Source organism: Paroedura picta, chromosome 18 (genome assembly GCF_049243985.1).
Source record: "Paroedura picta isolate Pp20150507F chromosome 18, Ppicta_v3.0, whole genome shotgun sequence".
Taxonomy (NCBI): domain Eukaryota; kingdom Metazoa; phylum Chordata; class Lepidosauria; order Squamata; family Gekkonidae; genus Paroedura; species Paroedura picta.
Window position 1 is genome coordinate 17434850 of NC_135386.1, and position 22919 is coordinate 17457768.

The 22919-nt window shown below is 51.9% G+C and overlaps 2 protein-coding genes across 6 annotated transcripts in view; one reads left to right on the plus strand and one right to left on the minus strand.

Annotated features, from left to right (window-relative positions):
- Window positions 1-19378, minus strand: DPP8 (dipeptidyl peptidase 8). Of its 4 annotated transcripts, none has more exons than XM_077317875.1 (20): window positions 19363-19378; window positions 16462-16735; window positions 15877-15989; window positions 15349-15522; window positions 14229-14397; window positions 12802-12912; window positions 10921-11049; window positions 10590-10651; window positions 9807-9907; window positions 8795-8972; window positions 7807-7966; window positions 6621-6700; window positions 5510-5662; window positions 4621-4756; window positions 4102-4247; window positions 2830-2976; window positions 2214-2366; window positions 1767-1909; window positions 848-959; window positions 1-394 (listed from the first exon to the last, which is right to left on the minus strand). In XM_077317875.1, exons 2-20 carry the CDS (start codon window positions 16718-16720, stop codon window positions 269-271), a joined length of 2652 nt encoding a protein of 883 aa, XP_077173990.1. In that variant the 5' UTR covers window positions 16721-16735; window positions 19363-19378; the 3' UTR covers window positions 1-268. The 4 variants fall into 4 exon arrangements, 3 of the variants coding, with proteins under 3 accessions (XP_077173990.1, XP_077173989.1, XP_077173988.1); XM_077317874.1 differs by lacking the exon at window positions 19363-19378 and adding an exon at window positions 18449-18675; XM_077317873.1 differs by lacking the exon at window positions 19363-19378 and adding an exon at window positions 18449-18675 and having other exon boundaries at window positions 16462-16756.
- HACD3 (3-hydroxyacyl-CoA dehydratase 3) overlaps window positions 19187-22919 on the plus strand; it is a 12631-nt gene continuing 8898 nt past the window's right edge. Inside the window, exons 1-3 of one of the 2 annotated variants that reach the window (XM_077317877.1) lie at window positions 19187-19877; window positions 20857-20899; window positions 22596-22669. In XM_077317877.1, coding sequence (XP_077173992.1) covers window positions 19788-19877; window positions 20857-20899; window positions 22596-22669 — 207 coding nt within the window. In that variant the 5' untranslated portion in view covers window positions 19187-19787. Of the gene's footprint in view, window positions 19878-20632; window positions 20723-20856; window positions 20900-22595; window positions 22670-22919 lie in introns of those variants that run through there. The other variant, XM_077317878.1, reaches the window with a different exon arrangement.

Genomic DNA, 22919 nt, shown 5'->3' on the forward strand with positions numbered 1-22919 from the left:
TTTTCCTAGGCAGCACAGACATTTTGTTTATTCTTATTTACATTTAAAATGACTGAGGTTGCTGTACAAGCGTCTCCTCATATGGCACCGGTCAGACTTTTATAAAACAAGAAGAAAGCGAGGTGGTTTTGACAGATCTGCACCGGAGGCAGACACTGGGAGGGGACGGGCTGGTCTCGGGTTCTGTGTTCGGTTCAGCCACTGAATGTGTGTCTCTGTCTGCAGCTCCGGGGGGGGGGGGGTAGGGGGATGCAGAGGGGGGGGGGCGTCACTGCATCGCCTTCAGTGCAGCCATGCGGGACCCCAGGTTCTCCTGGAGGTAATACAACAGGTGAAGTTCGTAGTGCTCTCCTGATTCGGGAACCCGGATGCTGTGTCGCTCCTGAGGGTAGATCTGTTTTTTGAAAAAGGAATGAAAACAAAGTGAGGGTCTCAGAGCAGTTCACACATCCAGGATTATCACAGGCAAACCGACTCTATGACTTTATCCAAGCACAGGGACACCAAGCCATTCTGTAACCAGGAAAGCCCAAGGGTGGGGCAGCTCTCCCTCCCTCTGTGGTTGGCTCAGCTCCCTGCAGGCTGCAGCCCCAGGAGGCATCTCTGCCTGGGCAGCTTCTTCTGCTCTCTGGTGCCCTGAGTGAGTTCCCTGCCTGAAGCAGAGACGTCTGGGGTCTTTAAGACCAACCGGGTTTAATTCTGGGGAGCAGCTGCCGTGTGCCTCCAAAGAAGTTGTGTACGCATGTCAAAAAGCTTAGAGTCAGAGTTTCTTTGGGTGGCCCCTTTGATCCCTGGTGGACCCCTAAAGACCCCGGAGCTCTTGGGCCCAGGCTGTCCAGCCGCTCACCTGCAGGTCGTACGGTTTCCCGGCCCGGACGAGGAAGCTCAGTAAGATGCTCGAGTGGGCAAAGTGTACGTTTTCGTCCAGGAATCCGTGAAGCAGCAGCAGCCGGTTGGGCCTGAGGAAGCCGAGCAGAAAGCAGAGGAGACATTTCGCAAACCGGGATCTCTCGCAACGGAGGCAGGGCGGGGGGGTGGGTGGGTGCACAGCGGCTGAAATGGCAATCCCCCACCCCCTAAAAAAAACCCAGCCGCAATCCCTCCACCGTCACCCTAATCCCAGCAATCTGCCATTTTGCATGAGGGAATCGACCACTCGTTCTGAGACGGACGGTCCTGGCTAGCTGATCTCGCCAGGTCTTGGATGTTGAACCAGCACTGTTTTGCTCCTGCCTTGGAAACCAGCTTGTGATTTGATGGCTCTTCCCACCACCACGGAAAAAAGGCATTTAGGAGACAGGAGGACTTTGGTCAGCCCCCCCCCCCCTTTCCGTTTTTTATTCTTGGGGAAGAGGAAAAGAGGTCCCCTTCCCTGGCTGGTACAAACATTAGGAGCTTCACCTTGTCCACTCGCTAGCTAATCTGCAGCTAACTGCAGAGGGGGGGGGTGTCTAATGACTGCCGTTAATTAGCAACTGGAGCTAATTACCCCCCTTCTGAAGCAAAGGGGGGTCTCTGCCTGCAATTTCTCCAAGCAAGATAATACTTTTAAGAGCAATGAGACTCCGGGAAGGAAAAAACACAGATTAGTCGTAATGGGCCGTGATTATGGAAATGCCCATTCAATTTTATTAAGTGGGTTTTTACTACCACGCAACTGTTTAAGCATTTAATTAGGCAAAGAAACACAGGATTTAACACAGCAAGGGGGACCGGGAGGAGGGAAGGAGGAAGGGCGGGCAGAAGGGCAGAGAGGGAACACTTACTCCGAAGGAAACTTATTGGCTTGCATAGCCACGGAGCCCAGGTAATACCCCTGCTCGTTCTGATCCGGGTGTCCCATGTAGCGTTCGGTGTATCCCGTGTCGTAGAAGAGCCACAATGTCACCGGGGCGCCAGCAACAGCCACCTGTGGGGGATTTCCAGCATGAAGCCAGCTCTGCCAGCAAGAGAGGAGGGAACCAGAACGGGATGAAACCTTTTGCCTCCTCTCTCAGGCCGGACAAACCGACAGAAGCTGCATTCGAAGAGCGTGCAGCAATTCCCATCCAGGCAAAACGCTCAGACTCCCTGGCCAGTCTGGCCCAGAACAAAATTCGCCTCCCAGTCCTGAAGTGGCGATTGGCATTTCCCTGGGCATCGATACCTAGCCCCGCTGCCAGCAAAAATACACACAAACACTGAAGCAAGGACCTTCCTGCTCCCTCGCCTACCTTGAAGATGTTTGGCTTTTGCAGTAACGCCATGAGGGAAAGGTATCCTCCGTAAGACCAGCCATGAATGCCAACCCGGTCCAGGTCGATGAATTCGTATCGAGAGGCCAAGTACTTCAACCCTTCTACTTGGTCGTTGATTTCAATTTGTCCCTGTCGAAAATTAGATTTTTTGGTTTTGTTTTCGCAGACTGGAAAGGTTTTCACTTTTAAGCCCTGCATATGCATCACAACGAACGCACAACCCCTGTGCGGATGACCCATTCTGGCCTTGAACGACCACACAGGGAGTGAGAATCGGCCCCATCCTGGCGTGACTGCAGAGTTGTCTCCTTGGCGCAACCACAAAATGGCAGCCACAGGGGGTGGAGCTAACCACAAAATGGCTGCCACAGGAGGTGGGGCCAGCCATAGAATGTCAGGGAGTAAGGTGATGCATAAGTCTAATTTACTTCCTGCTTCTTTCCTCTTGCGCCGTCCTCCAACAGACCTGACCACCCAATGTCACACCGCCTTTGAGAAGCTGACACCAGCCCAGAATCTCACCCTTCGGCCGAGCGTGAAATCAGGGCAGCCCATTCGGAGCCTGAACTTTGGAGGGTGTTTCGTGACCTACCATCTTGTACTTAAAGGCCCCTTCAAACTTCAGGCCGCGGTGACAGGAGCCCTGGTTGTCGATCACCACCACCACGTAGCCCAGAGCGGCCAGAGTGTTCAAGCGAAAATACTTCACCCCTTTGAAGCGATTGTTCACCAGCTGGACCTGCAGGAAATCACGCAGGGCAGTCATGGTTTCGTCTCTCCCAGGCATGGGGAATCGGTAACATAATGCGCAATAGTGGAATGCAATTTCCAAAGGGATCCTTTGTGCAACATCCTGTAATATTCTGGGTGTGTTTGATTTGGAAACTGGCAACTGAAGGCCGCCCTAAGAACGCTTGTCAAGGCCTGCTCCTTAGCAAATGGAGAATTTTTAAAAAGCCCCAAAACTCCTACCCACAAATTTCTCACAGGGTTCTCCTTCATAAGAACATCAGAAGAGGCCTGCTGGATCAGGCCAGAGGCCCTGCCTCACACAGTGGCCAACAAGTGCCTCTGGAGGGCCAACAAACAGGGAAGAGAGGCTAAGGCCTTGCCTTGATTTTGCTTCTTGGCGCTGAGATCCACAGGTTAACTGCCTCTGAACGTGGAGGCTCCCCTTTAGTCCCTTGCTTGAATCTTTTGAATCCGCTTTTAAAGCTGTCTGCACCCATGGCCAACATTACATCCTCCGGCTGCAAATTCCACATTTTAATCACTCGCTGGGTGAACAAGGGTTTTCTTTTATCCACCCCAAATCTGCTGCCCGTGAGCTTCATTGGATGCTCTTGAGTACTAGTGTTTTGGGAGAGAAAGTTCTCTCTGGCTAAGAGAGCTCTGAGAGAACTGTGACTGGCTCAAGGTCACCCAGCTAGCAGCACGTGGAGGAGGAGTGGGGAATCAGACCCTACTCTCCAGATCAGAGACTCTTAATCTCAGAGGAATGAATTAATGGACACAGTTCTTGGGGGTTGTAAACTTAGAAAGACAAAATAAGTTTCTGTCCCTCATGGGTGTAAAATTATACTTAGGAGCTTTGAGGGGAAGATCTGGAGACATCAAAAGCCCAAAGGAAAGACTGTGCAAGATTTCCAAACATTAGGGGTGGGTGCTTTTTTGTCTCTTTGGCATGACTAGCAAAATCAAAATAACCTCCCCCCAAAAGGTTGCCATTATGTGAGTTTGTTCCGATTGCCTAGTTTATGCAAATGGCTTTTCTGGCTGCAGAATGCCCCAGCAGAGGGCTTATTTTGCTTCCGCTGCTGCTCAAAATGGCGGCACGGCCTGTTTTTTTCCCCGAGTTGCTGACCTGCGGGCCTCCGTAGATGAAGAGGACGGTCGGGTATTTCTTCCCAAGCTGGAGATGGTGAGGTTTATAGATCATCCCATAAAGCACAAATCCTGAAGAACTCTGGAAGGTGAAGATCTCAGGCGGGATATAATCGGGGATCGGCCCTAGAGGAAGCCGGCAGAAGAAGAAGAAGAGCTTTTTAAAAGAAGAGTTGGTTTTTATACCCACTTTTCTCTACCCGAAGGAACCTCAAAGTGGCTTACAATCCCCTTCCCTTCCTCTCTCCACAGCAGACACCCTGTGAGATAAATGGGGCTGAGAGAGCTTTGACAGGACTGTTCTCTGAGAACAGCACTATCAGGGCTGTGACAAGCCCAAGGTCACCCAGCTGGCTGCATGTGGAGGAGGAGGAGCGGGGAATCAAAATTCCGAAACGGCTCACAAGGCTAGGGGGAAATCACAGCAACAAATTGGGGAAAACCACCCCACAGTTTGGCAAGGAAGCCTCTTTGCAGCACCCAGCGAAGCCGGAAATACCCGCGGAATCCAAAAGGGTGGCCCAGAACTCCTTGGCCCGGTGGGTGGGGTCGTCTTCCGGACCGGTGAACTTGTAGAGGGACACTTGGTGCGGGTGCTTCTGGTTGCTAAACTTACAGATGACCATGTCGCAGTTCTGGAAAGAGAAGCAAAAACAGAGGCCGCTTTAGAACCCGTGGCACACTCCTCATGTCCAGCCGCCTGCCGAGGAAAACATGAAGGGGGGGGGCAGGTGGCGTTTGTGCAGAATCGACACTGGTTAACAGTAATCGCTTTCCCCCAGGGAGAGATGTCCTTCCCTTTCTGTTCCGTCTTCCTCCAGTGGGTGAGGATTAAGACGCAAAGCCAGGGGGCTGGATACAAATCTATTAATTAATTAATTTCATGGTCCCCATGCATCACTCCCCTCCCCTGTATTTTAACTCCACAACAACCCTGTGCAGTAGGTTAAGCTGACAGCACGTGACTGGCCCGAGATCACGCCGAGAGCCAGCATGGTGTGGTGGTTAGGAGTGCAGACTTCTAATCTGGCGAGCCGGGTTTGATTCTGCACTCCCCCACATGCAGCCAGCTGGGTGACCTTGGGCTCGCCACAGCACTGAGAAAATTGCTCTGACCAAGCAGGAATATCGGATCTCTCTGTGCCTCACCTCTCTCACAGGGGGAGAGGAAAGGAAATTGTAAGCCACTTTGAGTCTCCTTCAGGTAGAGAAAAGCAGCATCTAAGAACCAACTCTTCTTCTTCCACGACAAAGCAAGAATTCGAACCTGGGTCTCCCAGAATCACTCGACCACATTAGCTCTCTCAGGGGCAGGCCTGAGGCCTTCGCTCTTTCTGTGGAGAAATTTGGCCCTGAAAGGAAAGGGCAGAGGGAGGGAAAGGGAGTACCTCACTGACGTAGCACGAGTGCGAAAAGCCCCAATCTGTCAACCGCTTCACCTCTCCAGGGTGCTCATAGCTAGTGACGTACAGGTGGTGTTCCAAGGGAGAGTCCTTCGTACCTTCAAAATATACCATTTTTTTAGCTTCATCCACCCGGATCTGATAAGAAACACACATACACAACATAAGTGACTTGCATCGGCACCGCTGGGCGTTCCCAGGCTAGACCGAATTCTCGGTGAATTCGCCTGAGAAGAAATCAAGGTCAGAACCTGAAGGTAGAAGTCCTGTGATTCTGGGATCCGGTCTGACTCGGGCTGACTCTCTACCTCAGCCTTCCTCAACTTTTTGCTGTTGAGAAACCCCTGAAACGTTCCTCAGGTTTCGAGAACCCCGAGAAGGACACGATTGTGCAGAATACGGTTGGGAAGCAGAGCTGTGGACACGCCCACCCGGGCGTTCATCTCTGCAAGTTTTTACATCACAGGAAGGAAGTTCTAACCAACATGGCGCTAAGCCCACAGAAAAGCAATCTATACTTTCTCCTGATTGTACTTTTAAGAATGTTACTCTCTCTTGTCTATGACAAAAACGGAGTCCAATAGCACCTTTAAAGCCAACAAAGATTTATTCAAGGTGGGAGATTTCGAGTGCATGCACTCGAAAGCTTCCACCTTGAATAAATCTTTGTTGGCTTTAAAGGTGCTATTGGACTCCGTTTTTGTTTTTTTTGTGTATGCTCCTTCAGACCAACACGGCAACCCACTTGAATCTCTCTTATCTCTGACATGCTACAAGCACAATTGCTGACTACTATAGTTTAAGCAAACTGGATCTGTGTTAAAGGTCGCGTTAGGTTAGTTCGCCCCCGTGAGAAGAGGAATGCAGATTTTGGGAGACTTCAGCCCAGAGCACAGATAACACGGACGGGTAACCGCTGGGTCAGATATTCCCCTCAGCTCTTGACTTCACCTTCCCTTCCCTCGTGCCCATTTCACCTGCCTGACTATGTGGGGCTCAGGCCACTCTTGGTCCTACCGGTCCCCCTCACCAAGAAACCTGGCCAGGGGTGAGACCTGAGTTTTGCTTTCCCCACAAGTGTCGAAAAGAGACTCACGTTGGACCCATGACGGCCGAGGACTTCCCACTCTCCGCCGGTGATGGCCACTTCCTCTTTGATGGGGCACAGGAAATCATCTACGAAAACAGGTTCACGTTACGAGGAAAGTCTGCGCTATCAGGGCCCCATGGAAGGAGAGACGCCCAAGGACAGATAACCCAAATCTTCTGGGAGGCTCTTTGGCAAAACGTGTATTTCTTTTAATTATGATTTAGGCTTTTATTCCGTCATTTCTCAGCACATTCGGGGCAGATCACAATATATTTAAAATCACACAATAGGATTCTAAAATAAAATATATATATAAATGAATATAAATGAATATAAATGAATATAAATGAATATAAATGAATGAATGAATGAATGAATGAATGAATGAATGAATGAATGAATGAATGAATGATCTTGTAGTGATGCAGTGGGTAAGAGCGGGGGCCTCTAATCTGGAGAGCCGAGTCTGATTCCTCGTTCCTCCTCCACCTGCAGCCAGCTGGGTGACCTTGGGCCAATCACAGTCCTGTTACAGCTGTTCTCACAGAGCAGGTCTGTCAGAGCTCTCTCACCCCACCTACCTCACCGGGTGTTTGTAGCGGGGAGAGGAAGGGAAAGTGATTGCACGCTGCTTTGAGACTCCTTCGGGTAGAAGAAGAAGAAGAAAATGAGGAGGTTCTTATATGCTGCTTTTCTCTACTGGAGAAAAGTGAGGCATAAAAACATTCTTCTTCTAATTTAGAATCAGTGTCAATTAAGTTGCTGCTTAGCTAATTACTGCTGCCTAGTTTGCATAATTTATTTAAGGGACCAAAAGGCAAGGCAATTCTTACTTGCTTCCCGCTTCTTCCTGGTACCTTTTGTTCTTGGGATGCCACCAAGTCCTTCCTACCACACGTGAAGCTCATTTTCTGCATGCCTAAGGACTAGCACCTTACTTGGTGGAAATGCAAAACATTAAGTGGAAAGCAAGCTGTGTTCTGGCCGTACACATTAAACACGCTCCTCCTTAGACTCAGGATGGCCCCTGGGTTTTGTCCATGGTGCAGCAGAATGTTGGACTGGGTGGGCCATTGGCCTGACCCTACGTGGCTCCCCTTCTGTTCTTAAATAGGGCGCCCACTTGACTTGAAGAAAATAGCAGGTTACGATTTCGTTAAAGGTTCGAAAGGAGAGCCGGAGAGCCGCTCACTTGGTGCCGGGATTCCTCCGCAGGACCGTTTGTATCGGCTGTCCTTCAGCAGTGCTGCGATCTTGTACAGGTGCCGGAAGCCCGTTTTGCACTCTGAGGCAAAGATGAACTCTATCACATCCTTCTGGGTTTGGGGGAAGACGTGGAAGATATCGTGGATCTGCCGAAACAACGAAAAAAGGGACTTTGAGGCTTCACAGGCCGACTGGAGACTAGGGGTGCACATTCGGATATACCTGAGCCGAGAATATAGTTTGGAATCCCAAAGGCACCCGAGATTTTCCAGGAAACACTCCCTCCCCCAATGGATGTATTCGGTATATCCACAAAGCAGCAGAGAGACGGGAGCAATCTCAAATGTTTGTCGGGTTTCTACTGCAGTCTCTTTAAACTTTAAAGAGACTGCAGAAGACAGGCTGAGGATCAGCTAGCTCAGCTTGGGGTTGACTCTATGCCAACTGATTTGAGCACACGATCAGCAAGGAGCAGACTGCTCCTCACGGCTCAGTTTGGGGCTTGCTCCCCCACCCCCTTCTCCAGTCCACTGGACTTGTAAAATTCAGCAATTCCACAAAATCCCAGATCCCGATCTAATCCCCTTTTAAATTGGTTTATCCCTGTGGCCATCTCTCCATCCACTGGCAGTGATATCCACATTTTAGCCACTCTCTGTGTAAAGTTGTATTTCCTCTTCTGTCCTGAACCTACTGGCCATGCGTTTCATTGGACGCCCTCAAATTCTAGCATTTCGGTCAGGTCACTCTACCCCAAGCATAATTCTATAAACCTCTATCGTATCCTCCTTTTTTCAATGGAAAAGCCCTTTCCTCTTAGGGAAGGAGCTCCAACCCCATCATCATCTTGGTCATCCGCTCTGCAATGTCCTTCTGAAGATACAGTGACCAGAACTGGACAGTCGTCTTCCAAGTGAAGCCATACCACCTGAGTCGGGGACGGCAACGAAGCAAAGGCTTGCCCAATTCCGTACGTTGATCCAGATGTCTGTTGTTTCTTCGTAAATGACCAGGGGCGTCACGGAATCGGGCACGGCATCGATCAGCTGCTGCCTCTCCATGGCGTCGTCCTCCACGGGTATAAATAAAGCGGGGGGAAGCAACGCAATCTGAAGCCGCGTCTGAGAGCGATCCAGCAAGATGGCCCACGCACTACGCAGAGGGGAGAAACGGCGGGAATGGAAGTCATGTAGACAAAGCACGACTGGCCAAGTGGCACAATCCCACCTATACGCCGGTGAAATTGGAGCCAGGCCTACTCTCGATACCCGGCGGAAGGAGATGGCGGAAGGAGCCGTGCTATTTCCAGCAACGTTCCGCTTCTTCAGATTTCCAACACAGAAAACAATTCCCTGCAGCTAGAAAAGCACTGCAGCAGGCAAAATATTTCTGTCTAATCTAATGTTGACATCAGCATTAAAGACAAACAACGTCTACAATAAAGATGTAGTTGAATTATTAAAATTTTAACAATAAAATATTTGAAGACCTAGAAACATTTAAAATCCTAGGAGTGTGAAGGGAAAGGGGTAAAATGCTACAGTTGTTAATTTCATGGCATACAGATGGTAACCTGCCACTGGGGGGAGGTGTGGTAGGGGTCTGTGTTCCTGGGAGGGTCCAGGTCACCCCGAGGATCCCTGTAAATTAGAGGGGACCTAGAAGGAATCTTAGGAAGGCTGTGCCCCACTCTCTCTTACAATTGCACACGTGCTTTTTGGAGCTGATTATATTAGTCCGTGACTATAATGGTTCTTTTTCACAGTTTGGCAACTTTATGAGAAACCAGCATTCCAGTTTATAAGCAAGAAAGCTATCAGAATGCTATTTCCTTATCTGGAATACGGTTTTCACTTTGCGGCTTCCTTAGACAGAAGCACGCTCACCCCGGGCCAGCCTCTCTCCAACACATTTCAAAAAGCCTCAACTGGGCAATGGTGAGGTCCCCGAAACGCTAGGGAAACTGAGGCAGAGTAACATACGCACTATTTGCCCTCCACGGTCCATCCCGCTCTGGCGATGTACTCCACGCCTTCAAAAAGGATCTCAAAGGGCTGAACCAGCTCTTTGTCCACCACGTCCGAAATCTGCCAGCGGAATGCAGAATTAGAAGTTATAGGGAGATGGTTTCAGTTTTCTTCCGTGTTTCCCTCTTGATTTATGCTAAATGGTTTATTTGAATGACAGTAAAATATAAGTTGTTTCTTCAAGCGCCAATGTAGATCTGTAGAGTAGTCATAATGAAAGGACTGATAACATGCTCATGAACTTCGTTAAATATCACCTATTGTAATGTTAAGAATCAGACGAGAGGAAGATGGGGAGATTTATGTTAAGAATTTGAGAGGAAGAGAAATGGGCAACTTGAATCTAGTGTACAATGAGGATGAAGAAAGGTTTCCAAAATGTAATGTGTATTTCCTTCTTTCTTTCCGTAGGTCTATTGTTTTTTCTTGGGGGAAAAAATCTTTAAAAAATAGACGTTTGTCACAGGAGAGAAATGCTGACATTTTGAAAAGAAACTGAAGCTATCCAAGTTTTCCAGATGGAAACCCATGGCTCTTGAGCCCCTCTAAATGGGGGCAGAGTGAGGGGGGAAAGGGCTAGAATCCCATGCCAGGGGGGGGGTACAAATCATGCATTCAATCCCAAATCTTAGTCCAAAGTCCCCGTTTCCCAACCAAATTCCAATCCCTCCTCTTTGAGGCCAGACGGAAGCCACCAACTCCACACGGATGCAAAACAAGCAAACAAAAACGTCAGACTTACGCTTCCATCGGCCGCAATGGAGATTTCGGATAATTTGAAAGTGACTTTGGGGTTAGCAGTGCCTGCAAGGGAAGATGGCAAAGGAATTATGCCAAGGCAAATGTTTATTTTGCTGGCCCGGGTCAGATGACCTTGAATCTCCAAAGTTTATTCACACCGAAATGGAAGGGCGCTCCCCCCCCCTCTGGCTCACCGGCTAAAAAGTATTAGAACGTAGCAACCCAAAACAGGCCAATGCAGAATCCGACTCTGGCCTAATCCAGTGGGGCTTCTCCCAGGCGAGTGGACTTAGAATAATAATCTATGAGGGTCCCACAGCAGGATTTCTCACCCGTTTTGGGATAGCGAAAAGAATCCGTCCGCCTCGTCTCCAGCATCGGGGATGTGACGTGAATTATTTCCACCTCTGACTCGTCGTTTTCTTCATACAGAATTCTAAGGATTTTGCCTCCGTCTGCAGCTACCGAGAGGAACAGAGACATTTCAGTGAATTTGAGATAGAAACACAAATCATCCGGATGAATTCTCATATGCCCCTGCCTAAGAATTAGGATCACAAAGGAGAGACCCTCTTGACCATCCCACCAATCAAAGAAGCTCATTGGGTAGAGTCAGGTGACAGGGCCTGTTCGGTGGCAGCCCCATATTTATGGAACAACTTCTTAAGCCTGGCCCTCTCACTTTCGCTCTTCAGGGGGCAGCTGAAGATCATTTAGGATCACATTTGCAGGGGTAGTCAACCTGTGCTCCTCCAGATGTTCATGGACTACAATTCCCATGAGCTCCTGCCAGCATCTGCATGGGAATTGTAGTCCATGAACATCTCAAGGACCACAGGTTGACTACCTCTGAATTAGAGGAGTCCTAAATTGTGATGTTAGATTTTGGTTTTATGCATTGTTATGTTACGCATTGTTATATGTTCTATTGTATTTTATTCACATTGCCAGCCGTCTTGACGCCCATAAGGAAGGAAGGTAGCTAATTTATGTTTTAAATAAATAATTATAATGCAGGCAGGGTTCCTGCCCACACCCAACCCTAATTTTTGCTTTCTACCTGAAGCTCCCTGCTCAAACCAATTTTGGAAGGGGCGCTCGAATCTGTGTGTAGAATGAGCTGCTAATTTGCCATTCTCCCACTCTGACACCAAGGAAAATTTTTGCAAGGCAGCTGAGAGGTGGGGACTGAACCCGGGACTTTCTGTAAACAAAGTAACTGAGCTGCAGGCAAAGCTACTGAGGGTCACACAGGGACTGAAGTCGTGTTACCTTGAAGAGCCCAGGAATTTGAGCCGCTGGAGTCTTGAGCCAGCGGCTCAGATATCCCGGGTCGGTCATGGGGACACACACCCTATTTTTAGCCTGGCCCTCGATGGCCGTGCCAGCCGCAGCAGAATTTGAATCCCACAGACGTTGGCGGCCTTCGAAGGGCTTAAGCCCCGAGCCGGATGCCCCAGGCCTGCCCAATCTTGCCCCATCTTCCTTGGAAGCTAAGCAGGGCTGGGCCTGGTCAAAATTTTTCGAGGGGAGACCGCTGCAGAAGCCCAAGGTGGCTACGCAGGGGCAGGCAAGGGCCAACCATGGGGCTGCTGTGAACTGGGTATGACCTGAAGGCGCTTTGCACACAGGGAAGGGAGTAATTCTCAGGAGTCCAGCTCCTTTCCAGTTTGGAAAGTTTTGCCATGGGGAAGCCTGACAAGCTGCAGAGAAGGCTCAGTTGGGTCGCCGTGTTGGTGTGAAGCAGCAGAAGAAAGCCAGAGACACCTTGAAGACCAGCAAAATTTAATTCTGGGTGGAAGCTTTTGTGTGCACGCATGCTTCCTCAAGCACAGAGGTGTGAGCCCCCAGGAAAGCTCCTACCTTGAATGAAACTTGGTGGGTCTTCAAGGTACGCCTGGGCCATCCAGGTCAGGGCCCAAAGACATGCAGAGGTGGCTGGCCCTTGCCTGCCTCTGCATACCCTCCCTGGATTTTCTCCCATCAGAGTCTTCACCAGGGCGGGCCCTGCTTAGCTTCTGAGATCTCACCACGTTGGGTTAGTCCACGATCCAAGTCAGGGTGAGCCATGTTGAGAATAAAACTGGACACTGTGGCAAACTGCAAGGGCCACCTTATAGTGCAACCCCAAGAAGATGAGGAAATCGAGCTCTGCCTCAAAGGTCACAGCACTCTGCAGAAACCGTTCGCCCCGTCAGATTTTGCATACTCACTCGGCTCCACAGCCGGGCACCACCAGTAGCCGGTATATCTGTCAAATTCCTCTTGCAGCACAAATGTGGCCACGCCGGCGGATTTGGGGTCGTCCTCAACGTTGGCAAATTCTGCACAAGCAGAGAGAGAAACGGCGTTTTCCCCAAGGAAGGAAAACAGGTGTGAAGAGGAAGGCACTGCATTTGGCTCTGCCTCCGGAGGCGGCCATTTTGGGTTTGGCTCTGCCTCCTGAGGTGGCCATTTTGGCCTGGCATTCTCCACCCTCTCTGAGAGTTCCAAAGGGTGGGGATCCCCTCAGCATCTCCCCAGACCTGCCTTCCTGCACAGATAGTAGGGATATCAGTCCCCAGGTGGGACCTGAGGATCCTCGGGAGTTATAGCTCATCTCCAGCCTAAAGAGATCAATTCCCCTGGAGAAAATGGCTGTTTTGGCGGAAGAACTATCTGAGCTTGCTAAGTTCCGCAGGGCCTGTATGACAGAGCTCTTCCGCCAAGCGTATGGCCGAGGCCAGCCAGAAAACACATCTAAATTCTGGGCCTCCCTCCCTTCCCTCCGACTCCTCCTGCATTTAACCTCTTTGCCACCTGAAATTACTTTCAGGTGGCTCTATCTGGGATTTTAAAGTTTATTGATTCGACGTTATTTTTATGTAAATTTTATTGCTTTTATCATGACTCATCTCATTTGTTGTTCACGGCCTGAATAATGTCCGAGAGGGGTAGTATCTCGATCACTTGATACATTAAATACAAACAAACAAATTATAAATGATACTCCACTGAGGTCCCGCCCGCTCCCAGCTCCATCGCCAAAGAAATCCCAACCCAGAGCTCGAAATCCTATTTATTAATCACACCCTCATTTCAAGAGGGTGTGATTAATATATAATTAAGTATTAATACATAATAAAGGAATACATGATACATGATAAAGATTAAAACATAATAAAGCATCAAGTACGAAAAACCTAAAGATCGAACCGGAACAAAAGTAGGATGTTTCTTTATGGTGCTGGGATGGCTCAGGATTTGGATAATGATGAGCTGGACTCTTTTTCCACCTGCACAAAAGGTATCTCTTGTGTCTGTTTACACACTGCCTCGCCACAAGGAGCCTAGCCTACCTTACAACGTTGTTGTATGGTTTAACAATGGGCAGAGTTCCGAGCTTCTTTCTGAATAACCACGTCAGGCAAAGAGAGGCCCAAGATCTTAACGAGGGCAACAAACCATGCTAAGTGCTAGCCATGGTTAAAACAGCTGGACCAATAACAAAATAAATGTTAAATCTCTTTTAACCGTAACAAGGACCAGGGCAGCAAATCCTGTTCAGTGGTAACCATGGTTCAGGTCGCTGTACAAAAAATAATAATTTTACATTTTTTAAATGGTGGTTGGGGACTTAACCAAGCCGAAGGAAAATCACCTTTGTGTACAAACGTCAGCCGTCTTTCTTCCTTCGTCTCTAGATTCGAGATCCAGATGTCATTGCTGTGGACAAACGCAATCCAGTTCGGGTCGGCCGGGCATATTTTGGGGTCCATCCGTATGTTGGGGCAGCTGGTCTCCACCAAATTGGGACGCAAAGGCTGGCTCTGGGAAACCGGGAGGGGGGGGGGGATGCCAACAGGTAAGATAAGAAAGGCCTGTTTTTATACCCCACTTTTCACTGCCGAAAGGAATCTCAAAGCAGCTTACAATCGCCTTCTCTTCCCAAAACAGGCACCCTGTGAGGTAGGTGAGGCTGAGAGAGCTCTGAGAGAAACTGCTCTGTGAAAACTGTGACTAGCCCAAGGTCACCCAGATGACTGCATGTGAAGGAGCAGGGAATCAAACCCAGCTCTTCAGATTAGAAACCGCCACTCTTAACCGCTACACCAAGAAAGCACAAGTTTACGGTATTCGCAGCCCCGTGGAACACGCATTTTTTGCATTTTTGAAAGATAAATTTATATCCCACCGTGCTTCGGAAACAGGACTTGGAAATATCATGCAAACCCAAACAATAAGATCAGATTTGTTCTTCAAGTGCCAAGATGTAATAAGGTTTTATTGTTTTGCCTGAGCAGACCAATGCTTTGATATTCGCTACTCGGAGGGATTATATCCCAAATTTGCCTGGGGCGACTGAAGTTTTATCTCGTTTTGCATGTTGGCACGTTGAAAGACCTCCGGATGGAGCTGGGGATCACCCCCTCCCCAAAGATTTCCCAAGTTTCTATGCCTTCCCTGTTCCTGGTATGATTTTGGCTCTGGCTAAATTTCCGGCTGCCGTGGTTTCTACGCAAGGATAGAAGCAGAGAAAAATATTTGTAAGACCGGTTCTGTCCATGATTGCCATACTGTTAAATAAAGTAAAAATGTACTCTGATTTTCAGGGAATTCCAGAGGCAGGATTCCCCGAGAGAGAGTCTTCTTCGGGTCTCCTACCAGCCTCATCTCCAGCAGACGGCAGAGAAGGGATGAAGGACCCTCCCACGGACCCCACTGGATGGGCACCCTGGCCCAAAGTGCTCAGGGGTTCCTACCGGCCCTTTCCGACTCACCGTGAAGCCGCTGAGGCCGCCGTCTTTCACGTGGTAGATCCCGCTGCCGGCTTGGAACAGAAATGTGCCGCTTTCTCGGTGGTAATCGTACGAGGCGATCCCCACTGTCCCGATCCGCTTCCTTTCCCGCAGGAGTTCCTCCTCCCGGGAGTACATCCCGTAATCTAAGCCAGCCTGATCAAGCGAAAGTGAGGGAGGGGGAAAAAAGAAACAGTTATTTCTTGCAAAAAGAGCTGCAGCCTACCATTGTGTGGACACTTCCGCAATAAAGTTCCTTACACTGGAGGAAGGCTCCACTTTAACAGAGCAGAAGGACACGATCCACCACTGTCAACCTGGCTTTCAGGCAGGGGCTTAGATTTTTAGCAGCGAAAAACTTAGCTTGACACAAGGGAGCCGCCACACCCAGCTGAAGATGTCTAAATTCTCCCTTCGACTCTGTGGGGCTTTTAATCTTTCGGTTTGAAGTGGAAGAATTTCCACTGGGAAGGGGATGGAGGAAACCCAGAAGAAGCCAGGTTCACCCACTTGAAAGAGATCCAGGAGGGGCTTCCAGGAAAGCATAAGAACGGCTCCTCTGTTGATCGTTTTGGGGATTTCAGAGTAGAACAACGTATTTTCCCGGTTCTCGCTGGACATGGCTGTAAAAGCAGACCACAAACACAGCACAAGCTGCACGTTAGCCAGACACCACCCAAAGGGATCGGAGAGAAGACACTGCCTGCAGTTTATCCTGCCACGGCCTTAATAAGAAAGGCCAGCCAGCCAACCGGCTTCCGACAGCGCCCCAAGCACCAGGTATTCTCATGCCAACATTTAAATCAACGTTGGAGGAACTCATTAATTCACTAATCGGTTATTTCGGCTTCTGGCCGAATCGTCCCTTAGAAGTGTCCTGCTAAGGTCCTGAAACGCAACCATCAACTCAGCCCTCCTCCTGGATTCATGTCACAGCCTCTCACCACCGCTCAGTTCCCCCACAGCACAGCCAATTAAAAATGGGGGGTTATGGGTTTTCCTCCCAGACAAATGTCCTAATCGTGCCCGTCAGCGGCGTCAAGGGGGGAAGTGGAGAGAAAAAGCCAGCGGAGGGGAGAAAGGGGGCCGACGCACCGAGGAAATAGACCCGGTCCGAGTGGGGCCCTTCGGGATCGTCATGCTTCACGAGGGTGAAGTCGTGGGGTGCCTTGGCCATCAGCCCGCTGTGGTGCTTCCGGGTGTCCGCCAGCAGCTTCTTCAGCTGGCTCCAGGAATGCCGCTCCACATAATAGGCGGTCAGCGGGGCCTTCCCCTCTGAGGCCGCGCTCTCCTGCCGCTCGGACGTCTCGAAGATCTCCAGGCTGGCCTGCTCAGTCTCCATGGCGGCCGCCATCTTGCATGCTGGGGCCTGGAAAGAAACCCGGAAACCCTCCATTGTAGGAGGAGAAGGAGAAAAAGAAAGGAGAACAGCTGATGCTTTTATACCCTGTTTCTTACTAACCAAAGGAGTCTCAAATTGATTTACAATCGCCTTCACTTTCCTCTCCCCGCAACAGACACCCAGGGAGGTAGGCGGGGCTGAGAGAGCTCTGTGAGAACAGCCCTAATCAGGACTGTGACTAGCCGAAGGTCGCCCAGCTGGCTGCGTATGGAGGAGCGAGGAATCAAACCCGATTACTCCAGATCAGAGGCTGCCCCTCTCTAACCACTCTCAAGATCTTCCGCAGCACCCAAGGCCCGGCCCGAAGACGTCGGAATTGCAACCAGCACAGCCGTTCCTGTGTTACCAAACCGTGACAATAACGGAGGATCTTTTCCCAAGCAACATTGTTTCAAACAGTACTGAATTCAAAGCTCCAGACCATAACAAGCAACAATGGCTAGAAAACACAAAAAATGCCAATTCGTGATTTAACTGTATTCGTTCATGTTCCCCCGGGGAACGGCTGTGCCGTTTGTATTTTCGTTACCTATCTAGTGGGGCTCTGTTAATGCTTTGTGGGGCCAAAGATGTGATGCCAGACCCAGCGTTGCTTTGCCGTTGCTGGACTCGCATTTTGACAACCTACTTAGAAATGTGGGCAGAAGCATCCTTGACAGCATCTCTGCTTTCAAACACCCATCCTGCAGGGACCAGTGCTGGATCAGACCCTCAGCCTGTATTGCCTGCTCTGGCAGGCGGCTGCCCATCAGGGCCTCACAGCCAGAGGTCTTGTGCCTCTCTACCGCCTGGTCCCCTCAAGTGGATTTGCTGCCAGGGATTGAACCCGGGATCCCAGTCCCCTGGGAAGGACAGGAGCCTTCTTGGACAGACTGCCTGTTCTCGTAATTAAGGGGATGACCACAGACAATGTGCCTGAGCCAGCCCCTCACCCCCTCCTTGGGCCCACGGTGCTGCCAGCCGGCTTTGAGCTGACCCTGGAGACCAAGCTAAGCGGTCAAGCCAGGCTGATGGACTGGCAGACCCTCCACGGCAAGGCAATGTGGCACTGCAGTTATGGCATAAGACCCAGATTCAAATCTTGCCGTCTTCAGAGAAGCTCACAGAGTGACCTTGGCCCAGGCTTTCTCTTTCTCAGCCTGCCCTACCTCTCAGGGTTGTGGTGAGGAGCTGGGAAGCCACACATGCCGTTGTGAGCGGGTAAAAACAGGCCAGATGCGTTCAGAGAGGCTGGGGATCAAGGCGGCGGCGGCGGCGGGGGGGGGATCACCTAGGGGTCCCTGCAGTGTTGGGGGGGCTTTTCTGGCCCACTGTCCCAGCCCCCTCCTGAGAGCACCCCCCTCCTGGCTCTTTGCAGCCGGATGGCCCCTCGGTGGGGGTCCCCCGTTGCATCCCCCCCCCCCCGGCGGAGCCTGCAGCCTCCATGCCAGTGGTGACTGGCACGGAAAAGGGAGGGGGAGGCAGAGAGGGGAGGGGGCAGCAGGCGGGGGAGGGTGGGGGGGCGCTGGGGGCTCCCTTTCTGCACCCTGGCGCGCCCGCAACTAGCGGCAGCCCTGCCCTCCCGGGCGCAAGTGGGGGGGGGGGGGTCGGAGATTGCAGCCCCGGGGCGAAGCCTTCGGGGAGGGGGCGCCCCCCCCCCCGCCTGCCTGCCTGCCTGCCTGCCCGCGCCTGGCGACTCACTGCGGGGCGCGGCGCCTTCCAGCCGGGGCCCGGGGCCGGCGGTGCAGCTGCAGCGGCGCTTCCGTTTCCTCGTCTTCCCTCTGCGAGGAGGAGGAGGAGGCGGCGGCGGCGGCGGCGGCGGCGGCAGCAGCCAGGAGCGGCGCCCCACGCCCTGCGCCAGCCGGCCCGGCCTGCACACCGCCCCCGCCGGCCGCCCTCGAAGCCCGGCCTGCCGCGCCGCCGCCGCCGCCGCTCCTTCCCAGGCAACGCAAGGCAAGGCGGCGGCAAGGCAGCCCCCTCCTCCTCGCAGCCAGCCCACGACGACCCTGCAGGGCGGAGCAGGGGGAGGGCTGCGCCGACGGGCCCCGCGGAACGCCCTGCCGCAGGAGGGCCTGGCGGCACAGAGGGCAGCCCCGGGGGACGGAGGGGGCTTCTGTGGGGGGCTCTGAGGGGTGGGCTGCAGGGGCTTCCCCGGTGTTCTTGTGCTCCGGGCGGGCGGCTGGCGTGGCCCAGCGGGGCTTCTCTTGCGTTCCGGGGTCTTCCAGCCGCGTTGGACGGAGAGGGGGGCAGCCCCCGCTTCAGTGTCTCGGGCCCCTCTCGGGACTTTCATGTCATGATTTGCAAGCCCACTCGGGGAAAGTGATTTGCTTCGAGGTTGCAAGAAATTAAAAGAAATTCAAGGTTGCAAGAAATTAAAAGAAATTCAAACGTTCTCGTGCCCAGAGACGCCATACATTAAAACACTTGGAACAAGCAAAATTGTAACGACAATAAAGTTCACGAAAACCACCGATTTGGCAAGCCTAGAAGGTGCTGCCCGAATTCCTGGAGATGTCCAGGCCCCACCGGGAGGTTGGCCAACCTCCAGCCCCTCGAACTACGAGCCGCCTCATTACCCCCTGCAGGAATTGCGGGGGAGGGTCTCCAGGCCTCACCTGGAAGTTTACATCCCCAAATCCCCCCGAGCCTCCAGCGACACACAACCTCAGTAGGAAGCGCTGGAGACATCCAGGCCCCGCCGGGAGGATGGCAACGCCTCAACACCCTCCTATTCCGAGCCTCGAGTGCTGCTCGAGCCCCGCAGGAATTATCAGAGCATCTTCAGGCCTCCCCTGGAGGTTGGCAGCCCTCCAAGCCTCCCTACCGGGCCCTGCAACAAATCCCGGGGCGCCTCCAGGCCTGGCCTGGAGGTTGGCAGCCGCGGTCGGGCTGCCCCTTCTGCGCCTGCGCGCCCCGCAGCGCCCTCGCCCTTGGGCCGGCCGCGCAGCCGCGCTCTGTTCCCTCCCTCCTGCCCGGGCCGTCCGTCCGCGCCTGCGCGTTCCGTGCCTGCTCCCTCCGGCTCGCTGGGTGCGCGGAGAAGATGCCGGGCGGCGGGAGCCTGACCCCGCAGGTGCACTGGGCGCAGCGCCACCGCGAGATCTACCTGCGCGTGGAGCTCAGCGACGCCCAGGTGAGCCCCCCGACCCCCGTCCAGCCTGGGCTTGCTGGAGGGGGCAGCCCTGGAGGAGAGGCGGTGGGTGGGTGGGTGTGGGAGGACACGGGGGCGCAACACCTGCGCGCCCCCTGCAGGGTGGGCCTCTGCAAGGGGAACGGGAGGACTGGCCTTGGGGATGTGGCTGTGGGTTCATTTTGGGAGGGAGGATTGCAATGCAAGCTGCCTTCCTTGCATCTCGCGTGGCTCTGCCCCCCCCCCCCCAGCCCTGGGACGCCCACAGGCATGCCGTACCTGGCTGCCAGGCAAGAGCCCCTGTTGGGGGGTGGCCTCCTGGCAGAGGTGCCTCAGGGCCCTGCAAGCAGATCCGTGCCGTGCAATTTTGGGGCAACGGGAGTTGAGCCACTCACACCCAGACCCCTGAAGGTGCCTTGAGGCCGGATGCAGTCCCAGTTCTGTTCTGATTCAACTCATTGCAGGGCAGGTTGCCAGTTTCCAGGTGGGGGCTGGAGAGCTAGCAGAACCACAGCTTGTCTCCAGGGCTCCCTTACCCTGGAGGAAAGGGCTACTTTGGAGGGTTATGACCCCCCTGATGTCCTTCCCGCTGGCTTCACCCACAAACCTCCAGGGATTTCCCAACTTGGAATTGGCACGCCACATTAGGCCACCTGTAGGAAACCAGAGAGAGCGGATCTGGACTTTGCTCACACATTTCTGGGACGTTTTTAATTCAGGCAAACCAGTTAAAAGTACCAAGCCGAACCGCTCCTAGCTACGCAACTCTATTGACTTATTGAGATCTAGCTGGACCCTCATTTTCCACACAGTGCATCTCCACTTTATCCTCACAACCACCCTGCGAGGTAAGCTAGGCTCAGTATGTGACTGGCCCCAGGTCACCCCCCGAGCTTCAGTGGCAGAGCAGGGATTTGAACCTGGATCTTTGGCCCAACACACTGCCCGGAGCCAGCTCTCACCTTTCCCCTTTTCTCTGCAGGACCCAGACATCAACATTACAGACAATGTGCTCCATTTCAAAGGTAAGTCACAGCCTTGGTGCGTTAACACAGTTTTTCGCCTTTAGCTCTTGGGGAAGGACAGCCTGCCGGGGGGGGGGGGGGGGGGCCTACACCTGGTCAAGAGTTTTTAATATGATTGTTATTTATTGTCATGATTTTCCTATGACTGGCTTTATGATGTTGTTAACTGCCCCGAGAGGATAGGATGGGGCGGTATACAAATAAAATATTTATTTGTTTATGTTCTGTCAATCAATAAAACGGGAACCTGGCAGCAACGGGATGCAAGCAGCAACAAGCTGGAAAAGAGCTTTATTATGTCTGTATTTTTAACATCTGTAAATAATCACATGGCATAAGCTGCCAGGGACTTCTCTGTCAGTTTTGATTAACTGATGGAGAAAACAGTTAGATATTTATATGGAAGTTTGAAAGTGGAGCTGCTAACACAAAAGGCATTCTGGCCTCAAAACCAAACCATCCTATAAAAGGTTCTAGTGTGGCATTTCTGTGTGCACAAGGCCACATTTGAATACGCCAGTGAAAACTTCCACGTTTCGCTAACTTCCACATTTCCCTAAAAACTTCCACATTTCCTTAATGGGTCAAACTGCAGGTAAACACAGCACAGTTGAAGTTGAGAATGGGAGCATTGTTGGAAAGCAAGCAGATTCTGGAGTGGATGGAGCCGTTGCCTGGAATGCGTAGGCAGTGAGCTCCCTTACAGCGTTTGCCATAGGTCCATGCAGTGGCAGGATCAGGCCTGTGTTGTGCAAATCTCCCCCTTGCATTTGAATGCACGTGTATTGTGCTGGAAGTGTGTTTGTGTGTGTGTGGAGGGGTTGCATCTAAGGGCCACTTGGAAGACAGGGAAATAAACGCAAAGGACTTGGGTTCTGGTATCGGAGGAGAAAACAGGAAATCCCAGAGAAGTAAGGTCTGGCCGTTGTGATCCCTACCTTGCTAAGCCCGTGGACTCCAAGTCAGATTTGAAAGGTGCAGCTCTGCGTCAAATGGCCTCCTTGGATCGGATGCTGTGCCAAATTGTTGGCTTGTTTGGGATTCCTCGGGGCACGTGGGCCGTCTCTGTTTTGTCTCTGCTGCGTGCCCTTTTGGTAAAGGCAAGGCAAGGCCAAGTTTTTGCCAGCTGCCTTGAGAATTTATCTGCGAGCAAGTGGCCGTGTGCTTCAAGGACGGGAGGGAGGGGTCCTGGCCACTGAGGCCCGGGCTGTCCCTTTCCCACAATTCTCCTTTGATATAAAATTTATTTATTTGTTATTAAACTTTTATACCGCCGTTCCCTTAGGCTCACGGCAGTTTACAAGATAAAAATTACAATAAAACCCATAGTTAAAAGGCATCAGGATAAGGGAGGAGGACAGTCCGGTTACAGCCATTGCACCTGATCGTCCAGGTAGGAGAGCCAGTGTGGTGGTTAAGAGCGGAGGCCTCTAATCTGGAGAACCGGGTTCGATTCCCCTTCAGATAGCAAAAAGTGGGGTATAAAAAACCAAGTTGCCATCTATTCTGTTTCGCCTCCTTCTACCTGTTCTCTTGCTTCATACAACGCAACTGGCACCGCTTGGGCATGTCCTACGTAAGGTAGTGAAACATGTAGATGAAGCTCTATGGAAACAGATTCCTGCTTTGTTCTCTCCCCCCCCCCCCCCCCGCCCGAATATTTGCAAAACCTTTCTCGGTGCTCTTATTTTTCTAGCTCAAGGCCACGGCGCCAAAGGAGACAACGTGTATGAATTTCAAATTGAATTCCTGGAACCCGTGAAGCCGCAGGTATTGTGAGCAGCTTCAATTTCTCAGATAAGGGATTCGGCTCCAAGATGGGGGGGGGGGGGTGGAGCAGATGTGACAGGTATGAACCGTGACTCCTTGCTGTACCTCGTGGGCCAAAGTAATCTTTGCGTGGCAAGAGAAGAGCCCAGCCCTGCAATCTAAGGAGGCACGATTTCCCCTCTGTTTTTGAAATTCAAAATGTGAGTCTGCTTTTCCCTTCTGGAAAACTGACTGATCATGTGCGGGTGTG

What these genes read in the sequence shown, in the direction of transcription:
- DPP8 (XM_077317875.1), bottom strand. Translation starts at nt 16,720, where the DNA reads ATGGCGGCCGCCATGGAGACTGAGCAGGCCAGCCTGGAGATCTTCGAG. An exon ending in CAACAGACATCTGGATCAAC is followed by an intron (nt 7,967 to 8,794) that starts GTACGGAATTGG and finishes TTGTTTCGGCAG; the next exon opens with ATCCACGATATCTTCCACGT. An exon ending in TCATCTACGGAGGCCCGCAG is followed by an intron (nt 2,977 to 4,101) that starts GTCAGCAACTCG and finishes GATTTCCTGCAG; the next exon opens with GTCCAGCTGGTGAACAATCG.